Genomic DNA, 21,939 nt, shown 5'->3' on the forward strand with positions numbered 1-21,939 from the left:
TTTGTCCACAAATAGTGTGTAGACCCTGGGGCTAATATCTCCAAATATTCGGCTGGCTGCTACAAACCACAATGTGTTGAACAGAGAAGATTGCAAGTTATTATTTATTAGTAAGTCATGCAATTTATTTTTCAATGTGAAACAACTGATGAGTAATATATTAGCTCTTTTATGTAACTTGCACAACACTGTTGATGATACTTTCTCTGAAACAAAGGTGAAGTCCCTAGCTCCCACTCCTCTGTGCCAAAAATTACAAGAGCCATCTGAGTCAACAGGAAAACATATTCTTGAATTACATATTTTATTTGGCTTCTAGTTAGGATGTTTTATTTTTTGTTCCCCAGTCCAATCCAATCCCCAGTCCAGATGAAGTCAGTGAGGTGTCAAATGAGGTTTAAGAGCAAAGCACCACTCTGGCATCTGGTCTGGTCTTTGGAAAGTGGTCAGCTTCTTTGGATTCTTCAGTACGGTTATTGGCTAATGCTCCTTTAAACAGTATATATACACACATATTTTCCAGAAATTCCTTGACTCAAATGAAATTTTACTGAAGCACATTTGGTCAGAAGCGCAAGAAGAAAGAACCTCTATCACCTTAACCAAATTTACGTTCATTTATCTTGACCACAAAGACACGTTTCATATTTTCATGAACATTCGCCGTCCAAATCAGTAACTCAGTTCATCATCGATGTTTCTCCTCCTCAGTCTCTGTTATACCTGCAGACGTTTTAATGGGATTTTTGACATAATTGCCTCGTATCCACTGAAGCCAGACAATTCTTCCGTCCGGGCAAAGCTACTACAAATTTGTATTGTAACAAAACACATGGATAGCCTATGAATGTCTGGAATAAGCAATGTAACACGGTGCCTTGAAAGGTAGGGTTTGGTAAGGCTGAGAAACTAGCAAGAGTTCTCTAAATTTTAAAAATGATCCACCCGAAAAACCAAGCCCAGTGTTGCCAACTCTTTTCCGATGAAAGTAGCTAGCAGCACAAGCTCCAAAAGTCCCTAAATCTAGAGAGAAAGTTGCCAAGTCAGCATCACTGACAGTCTGTCCCTTCAGGCCTCCCTCCAAAGCCACTCCCCCAAAATGATCATTATGAACATAAACATATCCTAATGGACGTAAACAACAACAAATAGGCTATTGTAAGTACTCACAGCTGTAAAGCTAGCAGCTTGTGGAAGACTCCGGTGACGCGCAATGAGTGAAGAGTGAGCGCAGGCAAGCTGAGTGAAATGATTGGACGGGCTTATTCCAGTCTGGCGACAGCCACAAATACCAGATTCTTTTTTTTTTTTTTTTTTGGTCAGAGCATTTGATTTATTGATTGCTTTCAGGATGTAACGAGAATTTCAACAAATATATCAAAAATTTATTTGAACAGCATTACCAACCCTACCTTTAAGCTGGACACACACCAACCCGACATCAGAGAACTAGCGGCGACGAATGCCGCCTGTTGCTTCGCCTCACGTTGTCTTTGTTTTGGCCGACAAGTTGCACTTGAACACACCGCAAGGACTACAGCCGACGGCCAGTTAGCACTTACGTCCTGCGCCTGCGTGAGATGAAATAACTCTACACACCAGCAGGTCACGGTAGTCTGTATTCGTCATTCAAAAAGGGAAAACCGGAGGACACAGGACTGTGGATATGCAAGCCGTTGTTATGATGCGTACATGAAACAAAGCGGCATTTGCCGACCATTTTCACACCAATCTCATTCACCACGTAGCTTCATTCCAGACAGCCATGTCGCTGTGAAATTATCCGTGTATTGGGATGATCAGATGAGATGACGATGAAAAATGTTCCTCTTGACCTTACTTGTTGGCTTGCTTTCCTCACATCCTGGACACACCGAATAAACTAGTCGGTGAGCGTCCGTCGGCCCCAAACTGTCCGACGCCCAACCGTTGGCTTGGTGTGTCAGGGCCTTTAAGTACTGTAGAGAGGGAAAGCTTGATTAAGTGCAAATTCTCTTAATTCAAACTCTGAAACTGAGAGTTGAAGAGTGACTCCAGTTTCTTTTACGATTCACCAGTGGCCAGAGCCAAAATGTCCAACAGGAAGTGACATATCTGCCATGGGAAGCTGCTGTCCTTTAAACGCATAAGTGACTTTCTGGCAACGAAACTGATATGGCTCAATGAAATAATGAGTTACTCAGAAACACAGAGATTATTTGTGCGATTTCCAGAAAACACGAGTTGTGGGAGTGTGTGATCTCGTCAGTTCGGGGGAAATGGAGATGGGAGGGGAGGTGCTGCTGGAGGAGACAAAACAAGGTCTGTCTCTTGAGGACAGACGCAGCCCACTAACCCTGTCCTCCGCCTCTCAGTCCGGCTGGCACACAGCGTCTCTCTGTCCACTGGTGCTGAGGAAGCCACCCTCCTGTTTGTCTCAGCAACCCTATTGTTCATTGACCCGTTGCAAATATCTAGTAGTACACTTGGGAGAGGGCATTTCTGTCATTTTGGTCCATATTCTTTTATTCAAACTTATCCTCATCGAGGGTGCAGACATGTGCACCCGCCCTTGCCGTATACAGGTCCTTTGGGAGCCTGTGAGACACAGTGGTAATAATTACGTTTCCGTTTTGTTCCCTCGTTGACTCACCCAGTTCTGGAGAAAAGCCTAATTTAACCAGCCCTCTGCTCTCCCTCTAACTCAACCTTTTCATTTGATTTTTTTCCTCTTGCCTCAATGTCCAAATGTGTTTTCTGCTATTTGTTACACTAATGCTGCTGCTGTAGGTGTCAATGTGCTTTATATGTAGGTGCAGTGTAGGTGTGCAGAGGTCACATTGGTGCTCAGAGTAGATATAGATGTGGGTGGATCAGGGAAGCTAGATTTTTACTTTTGAACCTTCTGGAGGTGTAGCGGCCCTTCACAGTGAAAGACAAAAGCCACCCTGAACACTGTTAACAGCTTCTGGCTGATGCAGTTATAGCAACAATCTACCTCGCATTTCTGAGTCTGTTTTACTGCTGCTTTCGATGAATTATTATTATTAATGCTGTAGATAACTGGCCAAATATAGAAAGTGTACCATCAGAAAGATGTAACTTGTGGTATTTACAGACACATGGGGGGGGGGGGGATCTATGAAAGAGAGGAAACCAGAACGCACCACAGCTTTCATCTTCCTGATTTGCTCATAGGTTGCAGGCAACAAGCATCTTAAATGATGCATGGCATCATTCTCTATGCACAGTTACTTTTTTATCCGGATAAACATTATACTGAAAATCATTTTTCTCTCTGGGTTGTTAAACAGCATTATGTAAATGTAGGATGAACTGTTGGTGAACTGAAAAGAACCATTCCACTAATTGTAACACAGGCGTCACGCAAGCTTAATAAGGTGTTACAACCAAGTCCCCAGGAAGAGCGCCGGTCGTTGATGACAATTTTTGTAGTGGCCAAACGGCGGTATTACAACTTCCGGGTCTGGTCATTGGGCCCAAAAAGACTTTTCCCATAGACTTACATTGGGAAAGAGACGTCTGTAACTCAGCGAATAATTTTTTTTTGAGGTGAATCAACTTCCCTGTACAAACACTTGAATAGTCCTTATTTAAATCATCAGGTCCTAAAAGTTGTAAAATGCACTAATAGCCAAATCCAGAGTTATTTTCCTTCCTCCGTTCATGTGAATGAGCCCCAAACCGAGGCTGGAGCGAGGGCTGGGAGACGGAGTAAGCAAGCTGTGACAACAGCGTGACGTTGTGACCCCGTGACCGAGTCATGTGACCAAGCGGACACTGCTGCGCCTGCTCTATGGGCCCAATGGATGCGGAAGATAGCCGGAAGATCTGAGTACTTTTCCACTCAGAAGTCGAGCCATTTTGGCTTCATGCGCCACTGAGCAACTTTCATAAAAATGAACAGAGCCCCGCCTCCAACGTTGTATCCAGTTCTTTTAATACATCCATGGTTACAACACAGTTGTAGTAGTTACATAATGTTTCTCTCCTGTACCTTCAACCTTTGTATCTCTGTCAATCATCTCACTCTAACTATATCATCTCATTCTTTTTAAGGCTATTTTAGGGTGCTCGCTGTAGGCGGAGTCGAGTGTCAGATTTGAACCATTGCTCAATGGTGCAGCACATCGTCCTTCCTACCTCTTCTTCCTGCTGAGCTAACCATTTTGATCAGAGTCAATAAGTTAGTGAAATATTCAAAGTTTTATTTAATTATTTTATTCTGTAATTCTGTTTTATGTAGGGGTGTAAATCACAAGTTTCATCATAATACAATATTCTGTCGCTTATTTGGACAACAATACAATATTTGCTGATATCACAAAGTCTGCCACAATTAGATTTTGATTTGATTCAATTCAGGGGCTTTTTTTTCCTCCAATTTAGTCATCTATATGAGACAATATCATTTGCTCATTTAGCGCAATCAGTTACATTTATATCAACCCACAAAAAGCAACTAAAATATGATTTGACAATTATATTATTGTGCTCTTCCAGACATTTAAATGAAAAACAGTCTATTCTTCTCAATAAATTGTACAAAAATAGACCTCCTGTTGTTCACTATAAAGTGCCAAGTTCTCATGTTTATTCACTTTTTGAATGTTTAGGAGGGAGGTGCACTTGGACGGAAATGGTGAGACAGACGTGCCATGAGAATTTCGAAAATAAAGGCGTATCTTAAAGATGATGATAAGTACTGTATCACTGTTTTCACTTTGCAACGGTGATATTGGATCTTCGATCACTGAATCGATCCATATTGATGTATCGTTACTCCTCTAGTTTTATGTGCTGCATGCAGATCTGCAGAGTCAGTTTGTCTCCTCCTTATCACTCATTCAATCAGCCATCATCATTCAAACAAAAATAATATCCTGTCTTTTACTGTTGGCTCCATGAATCAAAGGAAGACTTGCTGGAAGGCAGACTTGGGGTTGGATCAATGCTCCGTCTGTCTGAGGTTTGGATGAAGCCTGCGGGTTGCCAATTGATAATCACTGCCCAACGCTCTGAATGCAGCTGACTTACTGCCACTGCTTCCACTCTTCAGCCTTTTCTTAGAGTCATTTCCATTCCTTTGTCGCGTCTGAGTCATCGTGCAGAAAAGCCAACAGGTTCGTGCCAAGATAAGATTTACTTAAAATCCTGCCATTACATTTTTCCTCATGAATCAGAGTTAAGATGGAACAGCTGACAGCACTTGTGTTGGCACAAGTGCCAGCACTTTTCCGCTGCAGGGAGTTGGCCATTGGGACAGCAGTGTGTCCTTTCTTAATGTTCTCCAGTGAGCTTCCTGGCTATCTAACAGTGCTGCAATTATAATGAAGATATTATAATTAAAAGAAAATCTGTAATACATTTGATACATTCCCCATAACAGTTCATTTCCAGCCCACATTATGCTTCCAATTTTAAAGAAATTAATCAATTTTGCTTAGTTAATCCTATCGCTCAGCTCACTAGTGTTTAGGGCTGTGTATTGGCAAGAATCTGGCAATACGATACGTATCATGATACTGGGGTTACAATTCAATATATTACGATATATTGCGATACTGTAAACAAGGTGATATATTGCAATTTCTTTATTTTAGTTTAATTTTAGGAAACCAGTCATAGTTTAAAGAACAGATATGTAAAAATGGAGTAAAAATTGTTTATTTATCAGAACAGTTGGATCTGCATTTGTATTTATGACAGTCCCTGTAACATCCAACATCATAGCACTACTTTGAGAGGGCACATACACTGAGATAGCACTTGTCTTTACAAATGAAATTAAGTATTGACCGAGTTAATCTTTGCATGTAAACTATTAATAAAAACATATTTTGTGTTTCTGAGAATCGATACAGTATCACAGATCAAAATATCACGATACTCGATATTTTCTTGCTCCCCTACTAGTGACTAGCATATAAATACCCAAACTCATCTCATGTGCCCTCCATGTGTCATACTGGAGGTATGCTGCTCACTCCAATTCCTTCATGCTGATGTAATATTAAATGACACGGCAAACAGTCCTGCTGTTCAACGTGCCGTTTTTCATAACAGCTTTTAAGTAGTGGGCTTTCAAATGAGTACAGCGTTACCCTGAGAGGGCGGAGAGCGGGTCCTGCTGGTTTAAGATCTACAGACTGTGTTTGCACAGGGAGGTGAAGAACAAACATTGCTGGCCTCATTTTTTTTGAGGTAGGGTCATCCGGTGTCAGCTGAAGACAAGGCTTTGTCTGTTTCTGTGTGTGCTTTCACGAATTACGTGAAAGAACGTAGGAATGACTGCAATTTAGAGGCTCGGCAATGGTATCGTTGTGATGGCACCCTCAAAAAACATTGGGATGTTGTCATATTATCCACACTCAGATACACCTATAACATCTTGTACACAGTGCAGGAACACAGATCCCAAAGAAGAAATTAAACTATTGGAAATGGAAATGGATTCCTCAAAGATCAGACTGGCTTGGATTGTACACTCAAAAAAAAGAAAAATAAGATTATGTGATGGACAATGTGACGGTCCAAATCTTTACATCGAAAGTAGGGCTGCTCGATTTTGGAAAAATATCTAATTGCGATTATTTTGACCAATATTGCAATTCATTGAAAAACGTATTGAAATGATTATGGTGTGATTGTTGCAGGGCTGTGTATGTACCAAACAAAAAGTCTGTAGAATATGATGTGAAGGCCAGGACATCTCTGCAGCATGACAATATTTAATTTAAAATGGTAATTTGACACACATTTCACCTTTAACAAATATTCAGCCTCCTGCAATTAAAAAAATGCAGTAGGCCATATTGCAATATTGATAAAACTTTGATTAATTGTGCATCCCTAATCGGAAGACCTTACAGTATGTCCTGCATTTTGGCGACAACTGTCGTTTAGTTTCCTATAAGACTTTTTTTCCCCGTCCAACAAAATGATCTCAAAATAATTTCACTATTTGCAATACAGTTCATATTTGTACATTTGACTGCTACCATCACTAACCTAAAAATATATTTCTGTATTATGTTATTGACTGTTACGTACAGATGTTAAAATGTTTGAGAAAATGCGGAGTAAAACACTACGGCTGTGAAAATATCAACCCCCCCTTTTAAAATATTTTAAGAAACCTGTGTGATTATTATTATTATTATCATTCCTAATGTCATAACACACATCTTGGTATGAACCATCGTTTGTAGTTTGTCTCCGTCATGCAAAGACTCCCACATGCAGAATACTCCCTCCTTCTTTCAGCGTCTCTGTGGAGCTCATAGAACAGCTGAACTTTGTTGCCGTGTGATGTCTGCTGCCAGACTCCCAGAAGTCATGTCATTGGTATTCCCAGTCTGTCGCTGCTGCCCCGCCGCGTTCCCTCTTCTCAGCATGTTGCACGCTGTCCTCATGCCATTTTAACATATGCCTCCGCCTTTCATCGCTCCACTTTCTTGCCGTCTTTCTTTAGCCTTTCTTCGTTTTTTTCTTTCATTCTTCATTCTATTTCATTTTGCAAAACAAAAATTGACAGAAGTGCATCTTTATTGTCTGCTGGCCTTTTTTTTCTAAATAGAAACTGATTCCTTTATTCCCCGTTTGTTTTTCTGCACGCCAACAAGAGAGAGACCCAGACTCAATTGTCAGGCCTACTAGACTAATTGTGTGAGAGCAGCACTTAACTACTTAGGCCAAGTAATTTCAGTCTGCATCATAATGAGCCTCTAGATGCTGTTCAACAGTTCAACTTTTGAAACAGTGTGACCAGAAATCAACAAATCTACAGTCCAGACGCAAGCAACATGTATTAGAGAGTGACGTAGAAGCTCTTATCTTTCATGTGACTGTTGTTTTCTCAACAAAAAGGAGTAAAACTTTATATAGTTTGCAGTAAGATGCGGTACAAACCTCACTGGGAGCAGATTTCCTGAGGAGTGAAATCATAACGTGCTGATTAGCCGTCATAAGTTCAGAAAGCTCAGTAAAGCTTGTCTGAAATCTGAAATTTGATTACACAAAGCTGATAATACAACAATAAGCTGTCGTAAAAATAACATGTGTAACATTTGGTGGGCGTTCAGCTTGGCTCAGATTCCTTTTTTAGCTGGTTGTAGTCGGAGCATGGTTGGATAGGACAGAGTTCAAGTTGTTTTTTTTGCAGAAACTGTTTGAACTCGACTGCTGTTAAAATGCCAGCCAAGATAGTTGTGAAGACTTGTATCCAAGCAACCGTGTTACGGCCCCGACACACACACACACACACACACACACACACACACACACCCCTGCTTCCTTTATCCAAGTGTTTGTGTGTGTGTTTGTGTGTGTGTCTTTTTGCATATGCATGTGTTTCTAAACTCACTTGACATACAGATAAATGGAATCATCATGCACTTTAAGACACAATCTTACTGACTACAGTACAAATTTGGGTTTTGTCATTTAACAAAGTTGATTTGACCTTTAATTGGGAATTGTCAGCACCACAGAGAACTTGGATTATGAGCTCATGTCTCTGCAGCACATCTGAAAAGAATTAGGGCTACACACACATCTTGTCTATGTGCCATGAAGTTATATGGAAGGAAAAGCTCTCTGCCAGCCGATCTGAATTAGACAGTCTAGAATGCCCCATAGTGGTCATGACTGGAAGTACAGCTTGTAGTAACCCCGAAGAGATACTTAACTTAATGGTCTAATTTTATAATAATAATAATAATAATAATAATAATAATAATAATAATAATAATAATAATGAATTTAATTTATATATCACATTTTAAAATACAGAAAAATCTCAAGGTGCTTTATATCCCCATCTTTGTTCTAGATTCAGAACTTTTAAAATATAAATAAATAGATATATAAATAAATAAATAAATACATAAATAAATAAATATTATATTAGCATACATTTTTTATGTTAAATGCAGTACCTGTGTTTCTGGACAATATTTGTTTTGTGTTGTTAATTGATTTCCATTAATAAATACATACATACATTTGCATAAAGCAAGCATATTTGCCCACTCCCGTGTTTATCAGAGTGTTAAATATATCAAGTTTATATAGTATAATTTGTATAGTTTGTATTGTTCGACATCACCTTTATAATTACTGGAGATAAAAAGAATCCACTCTTCCTGGACAGGATCATTGACTGGAGTTAGAGCTGCAAAGATTAATTTATTAGCTGTCAACGATTAAATTAATCGCCGACTATTCTGATAATCGATAAATCGATTTTAGTTATTTTTTAAGAAAAAAAAAAAAAAGTCAAAATTCTCTGATTCCAGCTTCTTAAATGTGAATATTTTCTGGAGTTTCTTTACTCCTCTATGACAGTAAACTGAATATGTTTGAGTTGTGGAAAAAACAAGACATGTGAGGACGTCATCTTGGGCTTTGAGAAACACTGATCGCCATTTTTCGCCATTTTCTGTCATTTTATAGACCAAACAAGTTACTGATAAACAACAGATTAATCGACAATGAAAATATTTGTTAGTTGCAGCCCAAACTGGAATAATAAAAATGTATTAATCAGACAAATTACATCACATCAAGCTTGATCAATGATTGTATTCCACAGTCTCATAGACGAGCACAAGCCACTGAACAGTGTCCCTGTGTAGGTCTGTTTGTAGGCTGTTTTATGAATGTCATTTGGGTGCTGTGACTTTGCATACGTACGGTCAGCATAAGACTTATTCAAAACATGACCTTATGCAAGAGTACAATGCAAGAGTTAAAAGTTGAATAAGGAAGAATTTGAAACACATGGTACATGGTTACATGGAACTACTCAGAATTTGTTGTATATATGTTAAATTTAAGTGCAGTTCCATGTAACATAAGGAACATGTTACATAGAACTGCACTTAAACCTGCAGTAGGCAGAATATGTTTGGCATCATTGTGCAAAAAATCCATAATAACCTTTCACATTCACAAGTCTAGACTTCTGCACCTCCTCATGGCTCTGTTTACAGGCTTTAGAAAATCTAGCCAGAGACTCACCCGACCTGTGGCCAATCACAGGTCATTAGAGAGAGAGAGCGTTCTTATTGGTTGTTCAATCAACGGAGGCAGCTGTCAATCTCTCGCGATCAAATGGTCAAACTAGTCAGCGCTGATCAAATATGAATCAATATTCTGTTACTGTAATGCCTATTTCTCTCCTCAAATGTTTTCAGAAACATCTTGTAGTGTATTGTTTAGCTGTAAAATTAGAAAGTTTGTGACCCGGCAGCCATGTTGAGAACAGATGAGGAAGTACCAAGCACCGCCCACCAGTCGGAGCACAGCCAATACGAACGCTCACTAGGAACGCTCCCTCTGAAATTACCTGTGATTGGTCAAAGGCTCGATTTTTTAAAGCCTGAAAACAGAGCCATGAGGAGGTGCAGAAGTCTAGTTTTCTCTCAGAACACTTGAATTACAATATGCTGAAAGGTTATTATGGGAATTTTTGCCCAATGAGGCCAAAAACATTCTGCCTACTGCAGATTTAAGTTAATTTCTACCACTTTTGGCGAAATGAAAAGAGATAGGAATGAAGGAGTGGCATCAAGGCTCAATATCTATCTGAACATCTACAGTAAGAAATCCACAAAAAAACCCTGTCCCTATGTATGTCTTCACTTCTCTTTGTAGAGTGCATCTATACAAGAGAGCACTCAAGTGTAAATGCAGTATGCAATGAGTCGTTCTTTGGTGCCTGTACAGTATTGACAGGATTTACACTTTCTATTGGATTCCTGAGAAGGCAGAGAGTTGCCAGCTCAGGCTCGCTCGATACCTTCCCATACCTCCAGTTGCTTCTGTAAGCTGCTGTCTGTCTCTTTTCTTTCTCTCAGCGTGTGTGTGTGTGTGTGTACTGCAGCTCACATCAAACTTCACACCTCGCTAACATCGCATAACGCCCAAATCCCCCACCAACGGGCGTTGAGAATAAAAGCAAACAATGGGAAGGTATTTACTCTTGGCTTATTATTAAATAGCCGGTGGTGCAACCGCACGGAGAATAAAATGACTCCGCTTTGTCATGGAGGATTTTACCAGTGGCTCAACTAATGAAATAGCATCATAATATAAACTACTGTTAGTATACTGTACTGTATGACGTTTGTGGCATCCTACGAGAGAGAGATGTTGGCTTTGTGTTGTTCTCTTTAGCCTTTGCAACAGTTGCTGTGTTAACTGAGTGGTGACAATCCCTCACTCTGTTCATTTATCCCTCTTAATCCTATCAATACTGTATCTCAGTCAGAGGATTCCAGCTAAGACGGTGGGTTTAGCTGTTCTCTCATGCAGTCTTGACATACTGGCTTAGTGCCTTCCTCTCCAGGTCAAAGGTCATTTAGCATCTTCGCCGCTCAGGGCCACGTCGTAGTGTGACTGACAGGGACACATGGAGAGGCTTCTGGGGTCTGCAGGGGCCGCGGTTTAGCCAATGGGCAGGCAGTCACACTGTCCCTCCAAGGATACGTTGCGGGGAGATACACAGTATGTGTGTGTGTAACAGTGTGTGTGTGTTATACTGTAGCTCAGGTCTGGCAGTGCTCCAATGCTCTGGTCTAATGGAGTGCTAATGTCCCCGGTGTGCCCTTGTTTACTGAACAGCTAAATACAGGAGGACAAGAAGAGAGCCTTCGCCTACTTAAGCGTGTCACGGCCTGCGATTTTGAATCACTGTTCTCGTAACTCTTCCTGCATTTGCTCCCTATATGGCTCGGCGCCCATAAGCAGTCCTCAAAGGCTGCGGCTTGCCGTTTGATCTCGAACACCTGCGATTCATTCTGTTGATGTTCGTCTGTTGGTTAAAAGAAAGCCCCTGTTTTTCCTGACCAACGCGATTTGTATTGTAGAAAGCACACAGAATATGAATGAAGACAATTTGTTCATTTAGCTGTTAGGATAATATAACCCAGCAGGTATTAGTATGGTAACTAGCAGCTCAGTATGTTTTTGAGGTGTGCTGAATGTGGGAAACACTACGACCACTGTGCTTCAGTGGTGCAAATTAAAATGTTGCTTTTACAGATTATACTCTACATACACCTACATTTTATATAGCTAATCTGTGTCTCTATAGACAAATGAATAATCTCTCCCTATTCTCTATCTCCCCATCAGTGAGTGAAGGCAAAAACCTGATCCCCATGGACCCCAACGGCGCGTCTGATCCGTACGTCAAGCTCAAGCTCATACCAGACCCCAAAAATGAGACCAAGCAGAAGACCAAAACCATCCGGTGCAACCTCAACCCCAAATGGAACGAGAGTTTTAATTTGTAAGTAAACGACCTGTCGTCACCTCTGTCCTACCAGAGTACTTACAGTACACTTATGGATATTTTACAATGTGAGATAATGACTATTGTGAATGTCATCAGTACATTAAAAACAACTGAGTCAGCAATTTATACTGATACATCTTCTAATGCTGATACTAATAAAGATTCTTATACTATACCACTAGTTATGCTGGTACTACTGCTACAACTACTATCCCATCTCAATACATATTCACCAAACCTTTTTGGCTATCTTGCCTTCAGGGTCACAAATATACAAATATACACAGATCATCGATCAGTCAGTTTCTTTTTGTTTATTTGACACAATATAATAATTATTCCTATTCATCATTTACAAGACAAATATAAATGACAAGAAGTACAAAACATACATCACTGTATTACAACCATTTTTCCAAAATACTCTTTAAAACAGTTTTATTGTACATATACATCATCATTTTATGATACATTTTATATTCTATATTTATATTCTTGATTTTTGCAGTTTGTTTTTTAGTTCTTCTCAATATGTTTATTTTATGAACAAAACACAAATTCAATTTCCTTGTAAATGAAAATCCGTCTTGGCAATAAACCTTAATGTGATTCTGATTTACCAAATGCAATATTTCATCATAACCCCACAATCTGTTGATGGATTTACACTGAAATCTACACTGGTCTGCACCGTGCTGAGTCCATTCTCAAAGATTGAAACTACTAGTGCTACCACTACTGTTGGTGTTGTTACTTGGAAAATTAATAATAACACATTTCTTTTTATTTTTCCGTAAATTAATGAAAACATTTTTATTTGACTCTTTTAAGTAAATAATCCTCCTCCTAGTACTAACCAGTGCTGTCACAACTAAGATTACAACTTCTATTACTATCACTATGAATTATAACTTAGAACAAGTGTTATACAATCATACAACATATTTGATTTTAAATGTAATTGTGACACAAAACTTGACATAAACATCATGTGTGCCGTCTCTGTGTTGCACAGCAAGCTGAAGGCTCAGGATAAGGACCGCAGGCTGTCGGTGGAGGTGTGGGACTGGGACCGCACCACTAGGAACGACTTCATGGGGGCCCTTTCCTTCGGCGTGTCAGAGCTCATGAAGGCTCCAGTCACCGGCTGGTAATGCTCATATCTGTGTTGTTAATGACCCTCATGTATTGTTTGAAATTACACGGTGTGATAGTGTCCAGTTTGAAGCCAAGAAACTCACTCAAACTTCCCTGCTATGAAATATGTTATTGAACGCTTCAAAGTTTGATTATTTAAAAAAATAACAGTTGCTTTTATTTCACCAAATACTTTATTTTCACCTCTGTGAGAATTTAATTTGAAGTACCATCATATTATCACATTTTTTAATTATGTTAATGTTTCTGTCAGGTCATGTACAATTATTTTGAATGCGCCCTAGCCAATTAAAACTGATGGTTTATTGAATGATGTAACAAAAAAAATAATATAATCCTTTATAATTTAAGTGGTACTGCCTGTATAAGCACTAATAGCCATGTTGATCATGAATAATAATAATAGCACAAGTTTCAAGAGAAAGCAATAGAAACAAAAGTATGAACAGTTTAGCATTGACAGTGTATAAAGCTGACCTCCTCTTTGTATCCAGTAAAACGCAGCTTACATCGCAGGTTCACACACCTCTGAGGCTGTTGTGTAGTGGAAGCTTCATAATGATGACAAAACATCTCTTTCAAAACAGAACATTTTTATCCTCAGAATATGCTGCTGTTACAAAGAAGCAGAGTACTTCCTGCTCTTCAAAATAAAAGCATCTCCTGTTAACAGTTCAAATTATCATCAATAGGTAACAGATTCTTCCGTATTTACTGTAGATAATGTAAATAGCATGTTTTAACCTTCTCTTTTAACCTTCTCAAACAACATAAATCATGTAATTTAATTATCTTAGCTTGGCTTCAAATTAAATCAATAAATAATAATTCACAACAGAGGCACACAGTATGCTAATAACCAGTTCTGTACTGATTGATGGCCAACTGGAGCCACAGCTACCGATTTTTATTTTTCACTTCTTTAATCGATGGTTGTGTTGGCGTCGGCTTCGAAGAGACTGTTGATTTACCATTAACTATATACATGCCCAGTAGGTTAAAATCAGTGGAAGAGTAGAGTAGTAGAGTAGAATAAGGGAAAGTAGACAAATTAAATTGCTAGTTTGTTATCCCACAATGTTTCTCTGTATAAATCCATCCTCATTTTCCCCGTCTTTCTTCCTCCACCTTCCCTCTCTTCTTCTTCTTCCAGGTATAAGTTATTGTGCCAGGAGGAGGGGGAGTACTACAATGTTCCCATCTCAGAGGAGGACGATGGAAATGAGGAACTCAGGCAGAAATTTGAGGTGAGGATTGTGCTGAAATAATCACAATTGTCATCCGTTTGTCTGTCTGTCTGTTGACTTGAATTATTGACTTGACGTCTCGGCGAGAGTCTGTACAACATCAAAGCTCCACTATTGGCTGTCAATGAGACTTTTCTGTCGGGGAACATGTCAAATATATGGTGGTCTTTATATTTATATCCTCAAACCTGAGTTATTGTTGTTGGTGATGATGTGGTGATTCTTAATTTGACACAGCCCTGCTTAGCCATGTGGTTAAGGCCACCTATCATACGCAGCCGTTAAAGGCTGACGAGTCCCTCTAACCTTGTGAATCCCATCCAGATCACCTTTTCCTTAATTCACAATAAATGGGTGAGTATGAGTGTGCTCCTAAGCTCTAAAACAAGCATGTGTATTAGAATTTGGAAACATCATCATCTCCGTAGCTACAGCTGTTATATTAAAGATGACAATGTGACAGCTGCAGCTTTCAAAGACCTCTTCAGCTCGTGGGTCTCTTGAACGTGTGCGTTGTTGTGTTCATCACAGATTGTTAGCATTTTGTTCCTCCATCAGAGAGATCGGAGCCCAGAGTTGAATCAAAGCAGCCTACAGAGGACCTTTGATATGTCCCTTGATTTTCTCAGCGACAGCTGTCTTTTCATCTACAGAGCCATTTACTTTGATAAAGTCTTTATTTGATGCAAGGCACGAGTTTTGAAATAGTTTTTCACGAGTTTGTATCATTAGTTAGTAAATAATCAGGCAATTGTCGGGGGATGGGATGGTTGTTTCAAATGTGGTGGGTTTTCATTTGACAACAAACTGGCTCTCACTGCACTAGTTGATGTTGCTCTATTCTGAACACGTGTAATAAACTCAGATTGTAGTTGCTTAGAGATTTGTGACGTTTTAACCTGACAAATTTAGTAGTTTTTTCATTTCAGAGGATGAAGTTGAAAGATCAATTCATGTATTCCCATTGATGTGAAGTGTTTCTTCTTTATTAGATACTGCTAAATGAGGATCCAGCATGATTCATAGAACCTTATTTAGGGATGCACCGATCCAACTTTTTCAGTCCCGATAGCGATACCCGGGCTTTGGATATCGGCCGATACCGAGTACCGATCCGAAACCATGTTTAATTAATAAGCTGTATGCCTCACTGTGTGGAAGTGACTGGGATCATTCTACTATGTGTTTTATGTGTCAGACTTGACTTGAACATTACATTTCTCATGTTGTAAAACAAAATGTAGCAAATAAATACATAGATATATATTTACTTATCTATTATTTATTTATTATTAAAAGAATAAATTGTGCACAAGCAACTTGGTAAAAAAACTTTTTTTAAATTAACAGGATTTACAATTCAGGTGGAAACCTTTTTAATGCAGCAACAAACTGGTCAAAAATTCAACAGGAATTCAAATTAAAGTATATTATGTATACAAAACATAGAATTACATTGCATAGATCGTCCCCATTATCAGCAACTGCCCGATATCTGATCCGGTATCAGTATCACTGCATCCCTAAAATGATGTCTAAAATCATAAGTAAATCATAAACCTCCCCCTCAAATGCCACCTAGACACACACTCACACAGTGTACTGTGGAGGTCACTGATGAGACACTGTCGCCTTTTCCTTCATCCAATCTCCTGCATCGTTGTGTTCGTCCTGCTGAGAGTGAAGCAGCTCTCTTTGTGGTCCTCTGATTGTCTGCCTCTCAGCGGGAGCCGAGGTCTCTGGAAGAGGCTTTTTAAAGTTATTTTTCATGACGTTTCTGCCACACATAGTGGAGAGTTGTGGGCTAAAGGAAAGAAGGTAAAGGCTGAATGTTAGAAAGGTCATGGCTGGGATTGAAACCAATACTATTTTGTAGAATTTATATTATTTTGGTGTTAAACGCACTAAAATTGTCTCATCACATCTTGTTAATTTGTGTCCTGTTCTGTCAAGATCCAGTTTGGCACCGCTGACACTGTGGACTTATTAAAGCCTTATACAGGTGTTATTTATGTATAAATTAGGGCTGGGTGATATATCAATATTATATCAATATGATGATATGAGACTAGATATTGTTTTATATTTTGGATATTGTAATATTGCATAAGTGCTGTCTTTTCCTGGATTTCAAGGCTGCATTACAGTACAATGATGTCATTTTCTGTTCTTACAGTAGACTGTTCTAGCGGTTCTTAGTTATTATATCCACATTACTGATGATTATTTATCAAAAATCTCATTGTGTGAATATTTTGTGAAAGCACCAATAGAGTGCTACAGGAATGAGTCCTAAAACCCAGAAATGAGTTAGCATTTTAGCACTTCCGGTTCCCTCGTCTGGAGGTCAATGGGTTTTTTGCATGTTTTTTGTCTGGAAAATAAAGCCGACATGACAACGGCCATTTGGGACCTTCACACAGGATGTAAGGTTCATGTAATGACGAGGGAGGACAGAGAAAAGAGGTGACAAACAGGAGTGTTGATTAAGGTCAGAGAAGAGTCTGACCTCCTGTCGCTTGTCTGCATTTGGTCGTCATAGGAACGGGTCCACGAGTACATACATTCACCAAAATGGGATGCGTGATGCATCAGGGTTCAACAGCTGGTCCTTAACCCTGCTCACACACACACAAGCTTGTACTTACTTCAGACTCACACACACTCTACAGAAAGCAGCCGCTACTCCCTACGCTTTTCTAGTTTGTTCTCTAAAGAAGCTATATAAATATATATATATATATATATATATATATATATATATATATATATAATATTATTTCCTACACTGGCAAAAAGGCCACTTCAAAAATCTGTTCAATTTTCTTTTTATAAAAAATAAATACATGGTGTTTTTGCTTATAATAAGTAAAAAAAGGGAAAATTTGCTTGGTAAGATTTCTTGAAATAAGATGTAATATTTGTGCTTTCCAAGATAAGAAAAATAAGAAAATAAGAAATTAGCTGGGAAAACTCATTTTGAGCTATATTTCACTAGTATTAGGAAGTATTTTGTGTCATAATAAGCCTATAATGCTTAAAAGCAGTACTTTTTCTTAGGATATTCCAGATGCATTAGATAGGAAGACAATCCAGGCACTCCAAAATACTAAAACAAGTGGCAACAACGAAGGAAATATATTAACAGGCCTTTATTGTAGTGGCTAAATCATTAAAAAGCCAACATGTTTCGACCAATGTAGGTCTTTGTCAGCGCTTAAAACAAACAGACAAAGCGGATGTAGCCTCACCTACAGTATATGGTATCAACAACCAATGCGACGCAATCACGTGATCATCATAGTATTACAAAATATTACAAAATATTAAAAGAAATAACACAGAAACAAGTAATTTATGTCCATCATCAAAGAAACTACTCCTTCTTTTCAACGGAGGCTGCAAAACAAACATGGGAGCCTATACAGAGAGAAGAAAAACTATTTAAACATTTCTTATTCACAGAAACCACCTTAAAGTAACCTGGTCTTTATATAGATATAGACTTTACATGCTTCCTCTCTAGTATTTTGGAGTACCTGTATTGCCTTCCTATCTATCCCTGTTTTTTTTATCCTGTTTTCCAAGAGCACCCGACATGTTTTGTCTTACAAATTCCAGATGCATTGTCTAAAAACAAGTCCCTATATCTCACTGATATATTAGGTGATTGCATCTTACATTAAGTGTTATGAGATAATTAGACAAATATACTTGGTAAGTTTCTGCAGTGATGCAGTTTTTCAGTCTCCGTGTCTTAACATGTTTCATCCACTTGACTTTATTGTGTCTTTTTTGGACTCTATGGCTTCGACAATGTGCCAACTTCTCTCTCCGTTCTTCCTCTTCATAAACCCCTCTGTGGTTCTCTCCCTTTTCTCCCCTAGCTTCCTGCTCCCTCCTGTGTGCTTGGTGAGACTTATACTGTACAAATGCTTCTTCATCCTGTGTCACGTTGTCATATTTAATGCAAGAGTTTCTCTCTTCCTCTCTCCCCTTCTTTCCCCTCCGCCTGCTCTCAGGATTGCCAAATTAACTTTTGTAATAAGGTAGCACTCTCCTCTCCTCTAACCTCCCATCCTCTCCTCTCCTCTCTTCTAACCTCTCCTCTCCTCTCCTCTCCTCTCTTCTAACCTCTCCTCTCCTCTCCTCTCCTCTCCTACTCCTTTCCTCTCCTCTACTCTAACCTCCTCTCCTCTCCTCTCTTGTCTTGTCTTGTTGTAGTGACCTGTTCCTTCACCTCCCCTCATGTCTGATCATTTGTACGTGGTTCCAAGCTACTGCAAATAGATCGACTTTACTAACAATTTATTCTGGGACGTGGGTTTGAGTTTATAAAAGAAATTAAGACGAATACAAAAAGGTGAATTGTGCGTCAAGTGAGAGTACATGAGCAGCTCTTCTCTGTCCTCCCTGCTTCTTGTTCCTCACAGTTTGTCAGAGGATTGTTAGTAAATCCTGACACTTTCGGCTCACACTTCATGGCTACTGTACACATTTGTCGACGTTTGTCTTTGTATTCTGTCTGTCCACATGTTGTGCGCTCACGTCATCGCTACTGCAGGTATAACGTGAAGATATATGGTCATTAACTTCACTTATCTTGCTTATGCATAACATGCCTTATTTTGCCTGGAATTACTACAGAAATATTCCACACTGGGAAAATAGTTGGCTTTATGAAGAGAAACAAAATCAACTGTGACCACTAGATGTCAGCATTGAACTGAAATACAATGCCAGACCTGTTGTCAGAACAATGAGCAACTGTTTCTGTCTGTGTGTGTGTGTGTGTGTGTGTGTGTGTGTGTGTGCGTGTGTGTGTGTGTGTGTGTGTGTGTGTGTGTGTTGGTGTTGGTGTTGGTGTGTGTGTGTGTGTGTGTTTGTTGGTGTTGGTGTAACAGATTTTTTTTCCACCCACAATTTGTCACCTTGCTTCTTCTTCATACTCGAAGATTTGATTTCCACACCTTTAAATTCTCTTGATTCTCACTCACATTTGTACATTTTGTTTTTCCTTTTTAGTCTTCATACCATTTTACTCTGTAGAGTACTGGTGGGGTTTTTAACTTGATCGAGGAAATAACACACATAAATGATCACTTACTGTAGTTATGGTGCTTTTGAGCTTTGAATTTTGTTTTTGTTATTTCTTTGTTTCTGCCAGAAACTTCTAAAAGGATGTTTCAGTTAAAGGGACTATTTGTAAGATTCAGAAATGCTGCTTAACAGCGACACCTGTGGCCTTGAAATCAACGAAAGTCAGCGTCGAGCTCGCGCTTGCTCACTCTACATAGACATGAACGAGCATCGCTCAAAACAGTGAGGCGACAGACGTCAGCTAAAAGCACAATATCCCTCTATATTTCAGCTGCTTGGCAGTAATGTTAGCTGACCAGACGAAGGTCTCTCCATGAATCATTGCTGATCCTAGTGTTGGCTTTTCCTGCTCAGCGAAGGTTTCAGCAGCGGGGCTCCTCAACGAGTTACGTTATCGCCTCCCGACCGCAGCCGGCAGCCGAAGACACCGGCACCCGGTCGGTAACGAGATGATAATGTAACTCGTTGAGGAGCCCCGTCACCTCACAAGACACTAGATATTCTCAGAGCTAAACTAACTCTTTTGCAGTGTGGAATGAGCGCGCGTTCACGTCTAGAGGTGGAGCGAGACAGCGAGGTGAGTGAAGGAGAGCAGGCAGCAGAGACGAGGCTCTGGCCACACGCGAGCGCGCATATGCGAACGCGCATGTGTGCCGACCCGCTACAAACAGTCCCTTTAAGGGTTGATAGATCCTGGTTTATCTCTCATGATACAAGTTTCTTCATCAACACTTCATTGTACAGGTCCGCAAATTCCATGGTAATTACGTGATAATCAGCAAGTAACCAATTTGGAATTTTGAAATTACCCAAATGTTTACCTCAACATTATAGAAAATTACTTTATTATAAACATTATTTAATAATTACAAGCTAAAATAGCATATAATGGTTAAAATAGGGCCCTTAGACTTGAGAAGCGGCTGCTCTCCATCGGAGGTGGAAAAACAAAACTAATAGAAGACACTTCTGATCAGACACAAATCTCACCACTGTGTGACTTATTGTCTACACAAATGTAACCTGGTAGCTGATGTAATGATTCAGGAGTTTTTTAAGAAATTTCAAATAAGTTATTTGCTAATTATTGTCTATTTATCAGCAGACATGGAAATAAAACATATCAATTAACTTTGTGTTCTTTTCCTGGAAATGTATTAAATAAATTACCAGCTATTGGGAAATAGCGGAATATAATTATTAAATGATGTTTATAATATAGTAATTTTCAATACATTTTGAGGTAAATATTGGGGTAATTTGGCAGTAATTGCAAAGAAATTTCAAATAGGCTACTTGCTAATTATCACCTAATTACTGTGAAATTTGCGGACCTGTAAAATGAAGTGTTACCAATCATTTTTATGTAAGGTAACATGAGACCAGGGATTGCTGTGGCACTGAAACAGAGTCCCGCCAAGACTGAATGAATGCAACTGATAGCAGACTTTTACAATAACAATGACTAGGAAACTTAATTGAATGTGGAATCAAGTTGACTCTGCTGAAACATTATTGCAAAGGCCGAAGCGCAATTTAGTGTCATAGTATGATTTACTGCATCTTTATTCATATTTTCTGTGTATATGAGCTGCACTCTGTGGATCAGCCCTCAACTACCTGCGTGTAAAAACACCTATACTCATGTGTACTAAGTGAGTCGGCCCTTTTGGCTCCCTTTTCCCTGTGGTTTCAGGGCCAAGCAGTTATGGAAGACTCTGATCAGGTGTGTCTGAGAGGGAGGCAGGAAGTAAGGCTGCTGCTTGCTCGGCTCCACCAGGCTCTTTTCATTGGCTAAAGCTTACAGGTGTGCTGTGATCTGGTGCGGTCTGCTCTGCTTTGCATTTCTCTGCTGCTCTCATAGATTAAGAGCAGACTATAGTAGATGCCATTAACCAAACTAAAGCTGCTCAGCATTGACTGTCTGAAGTTCATGTCTACTTATTCAGAATAGCTTGAAATAGTCTGAATCGGACTTAAAATTAATTGATTTCCAAAGGAGAAAAGTGATAAATCAGGGACTTTGTGATGCTAGCCTGCTGGATTCTTCATTTTGTCAACAGTTATTGAAAGGCTGTGAAAACAATTTTCTCCACCCAACTCATCCAACTCATGTTGGTCGTCATCAGA

At 39.3% G+C, this 21,939-nt stretch overlaps 1 protein-coding gene across 1 annotated transcript in view; it reads left to right on the plus strand.

Moving 5' to 3' along the window:
- The window catches only part of prkcaa (protein kinase C, alpha, a), a 188,303-nt gene that overhangs the window by 106,960 nt on the left and 59,404 nt on the right, over positions 1 to 21,939 (plus strand). The window contains exons 6-8 of the mRNA XM_074630632.1: positions 12,142 to 12,298; positions 13,320 to 13,454; positions 14,616 to 14,709. Coding sequence (XP_074486733.1) covers positions 12,142 to 12,298; positions 13,320 to 13,454; positions 14,616 to 14,709 — 386 coding nt within the window. The remainder of the gene's footprint in view (positions 1 to 12,141; positions 12,299 to 13,319; positions 13,455 to 14,615; positions 14,710 to 21,939) is intronic.

Source organism: Sebastes fasciatus, chromosome 3 (genome assembly GCF_043250625.1).
Source record: "Sebastes fasciatus isolate fSebFas1 chromosome 3, fSebFas1.pri, whole genome shotgun sequence".
Classification (NCBI taxonomy): Eukaryota; Metazoa; Chordata; class Actinopteri; order Perciformes; family Sebastidae; genus Sebastes; species Sebastes fasciatus.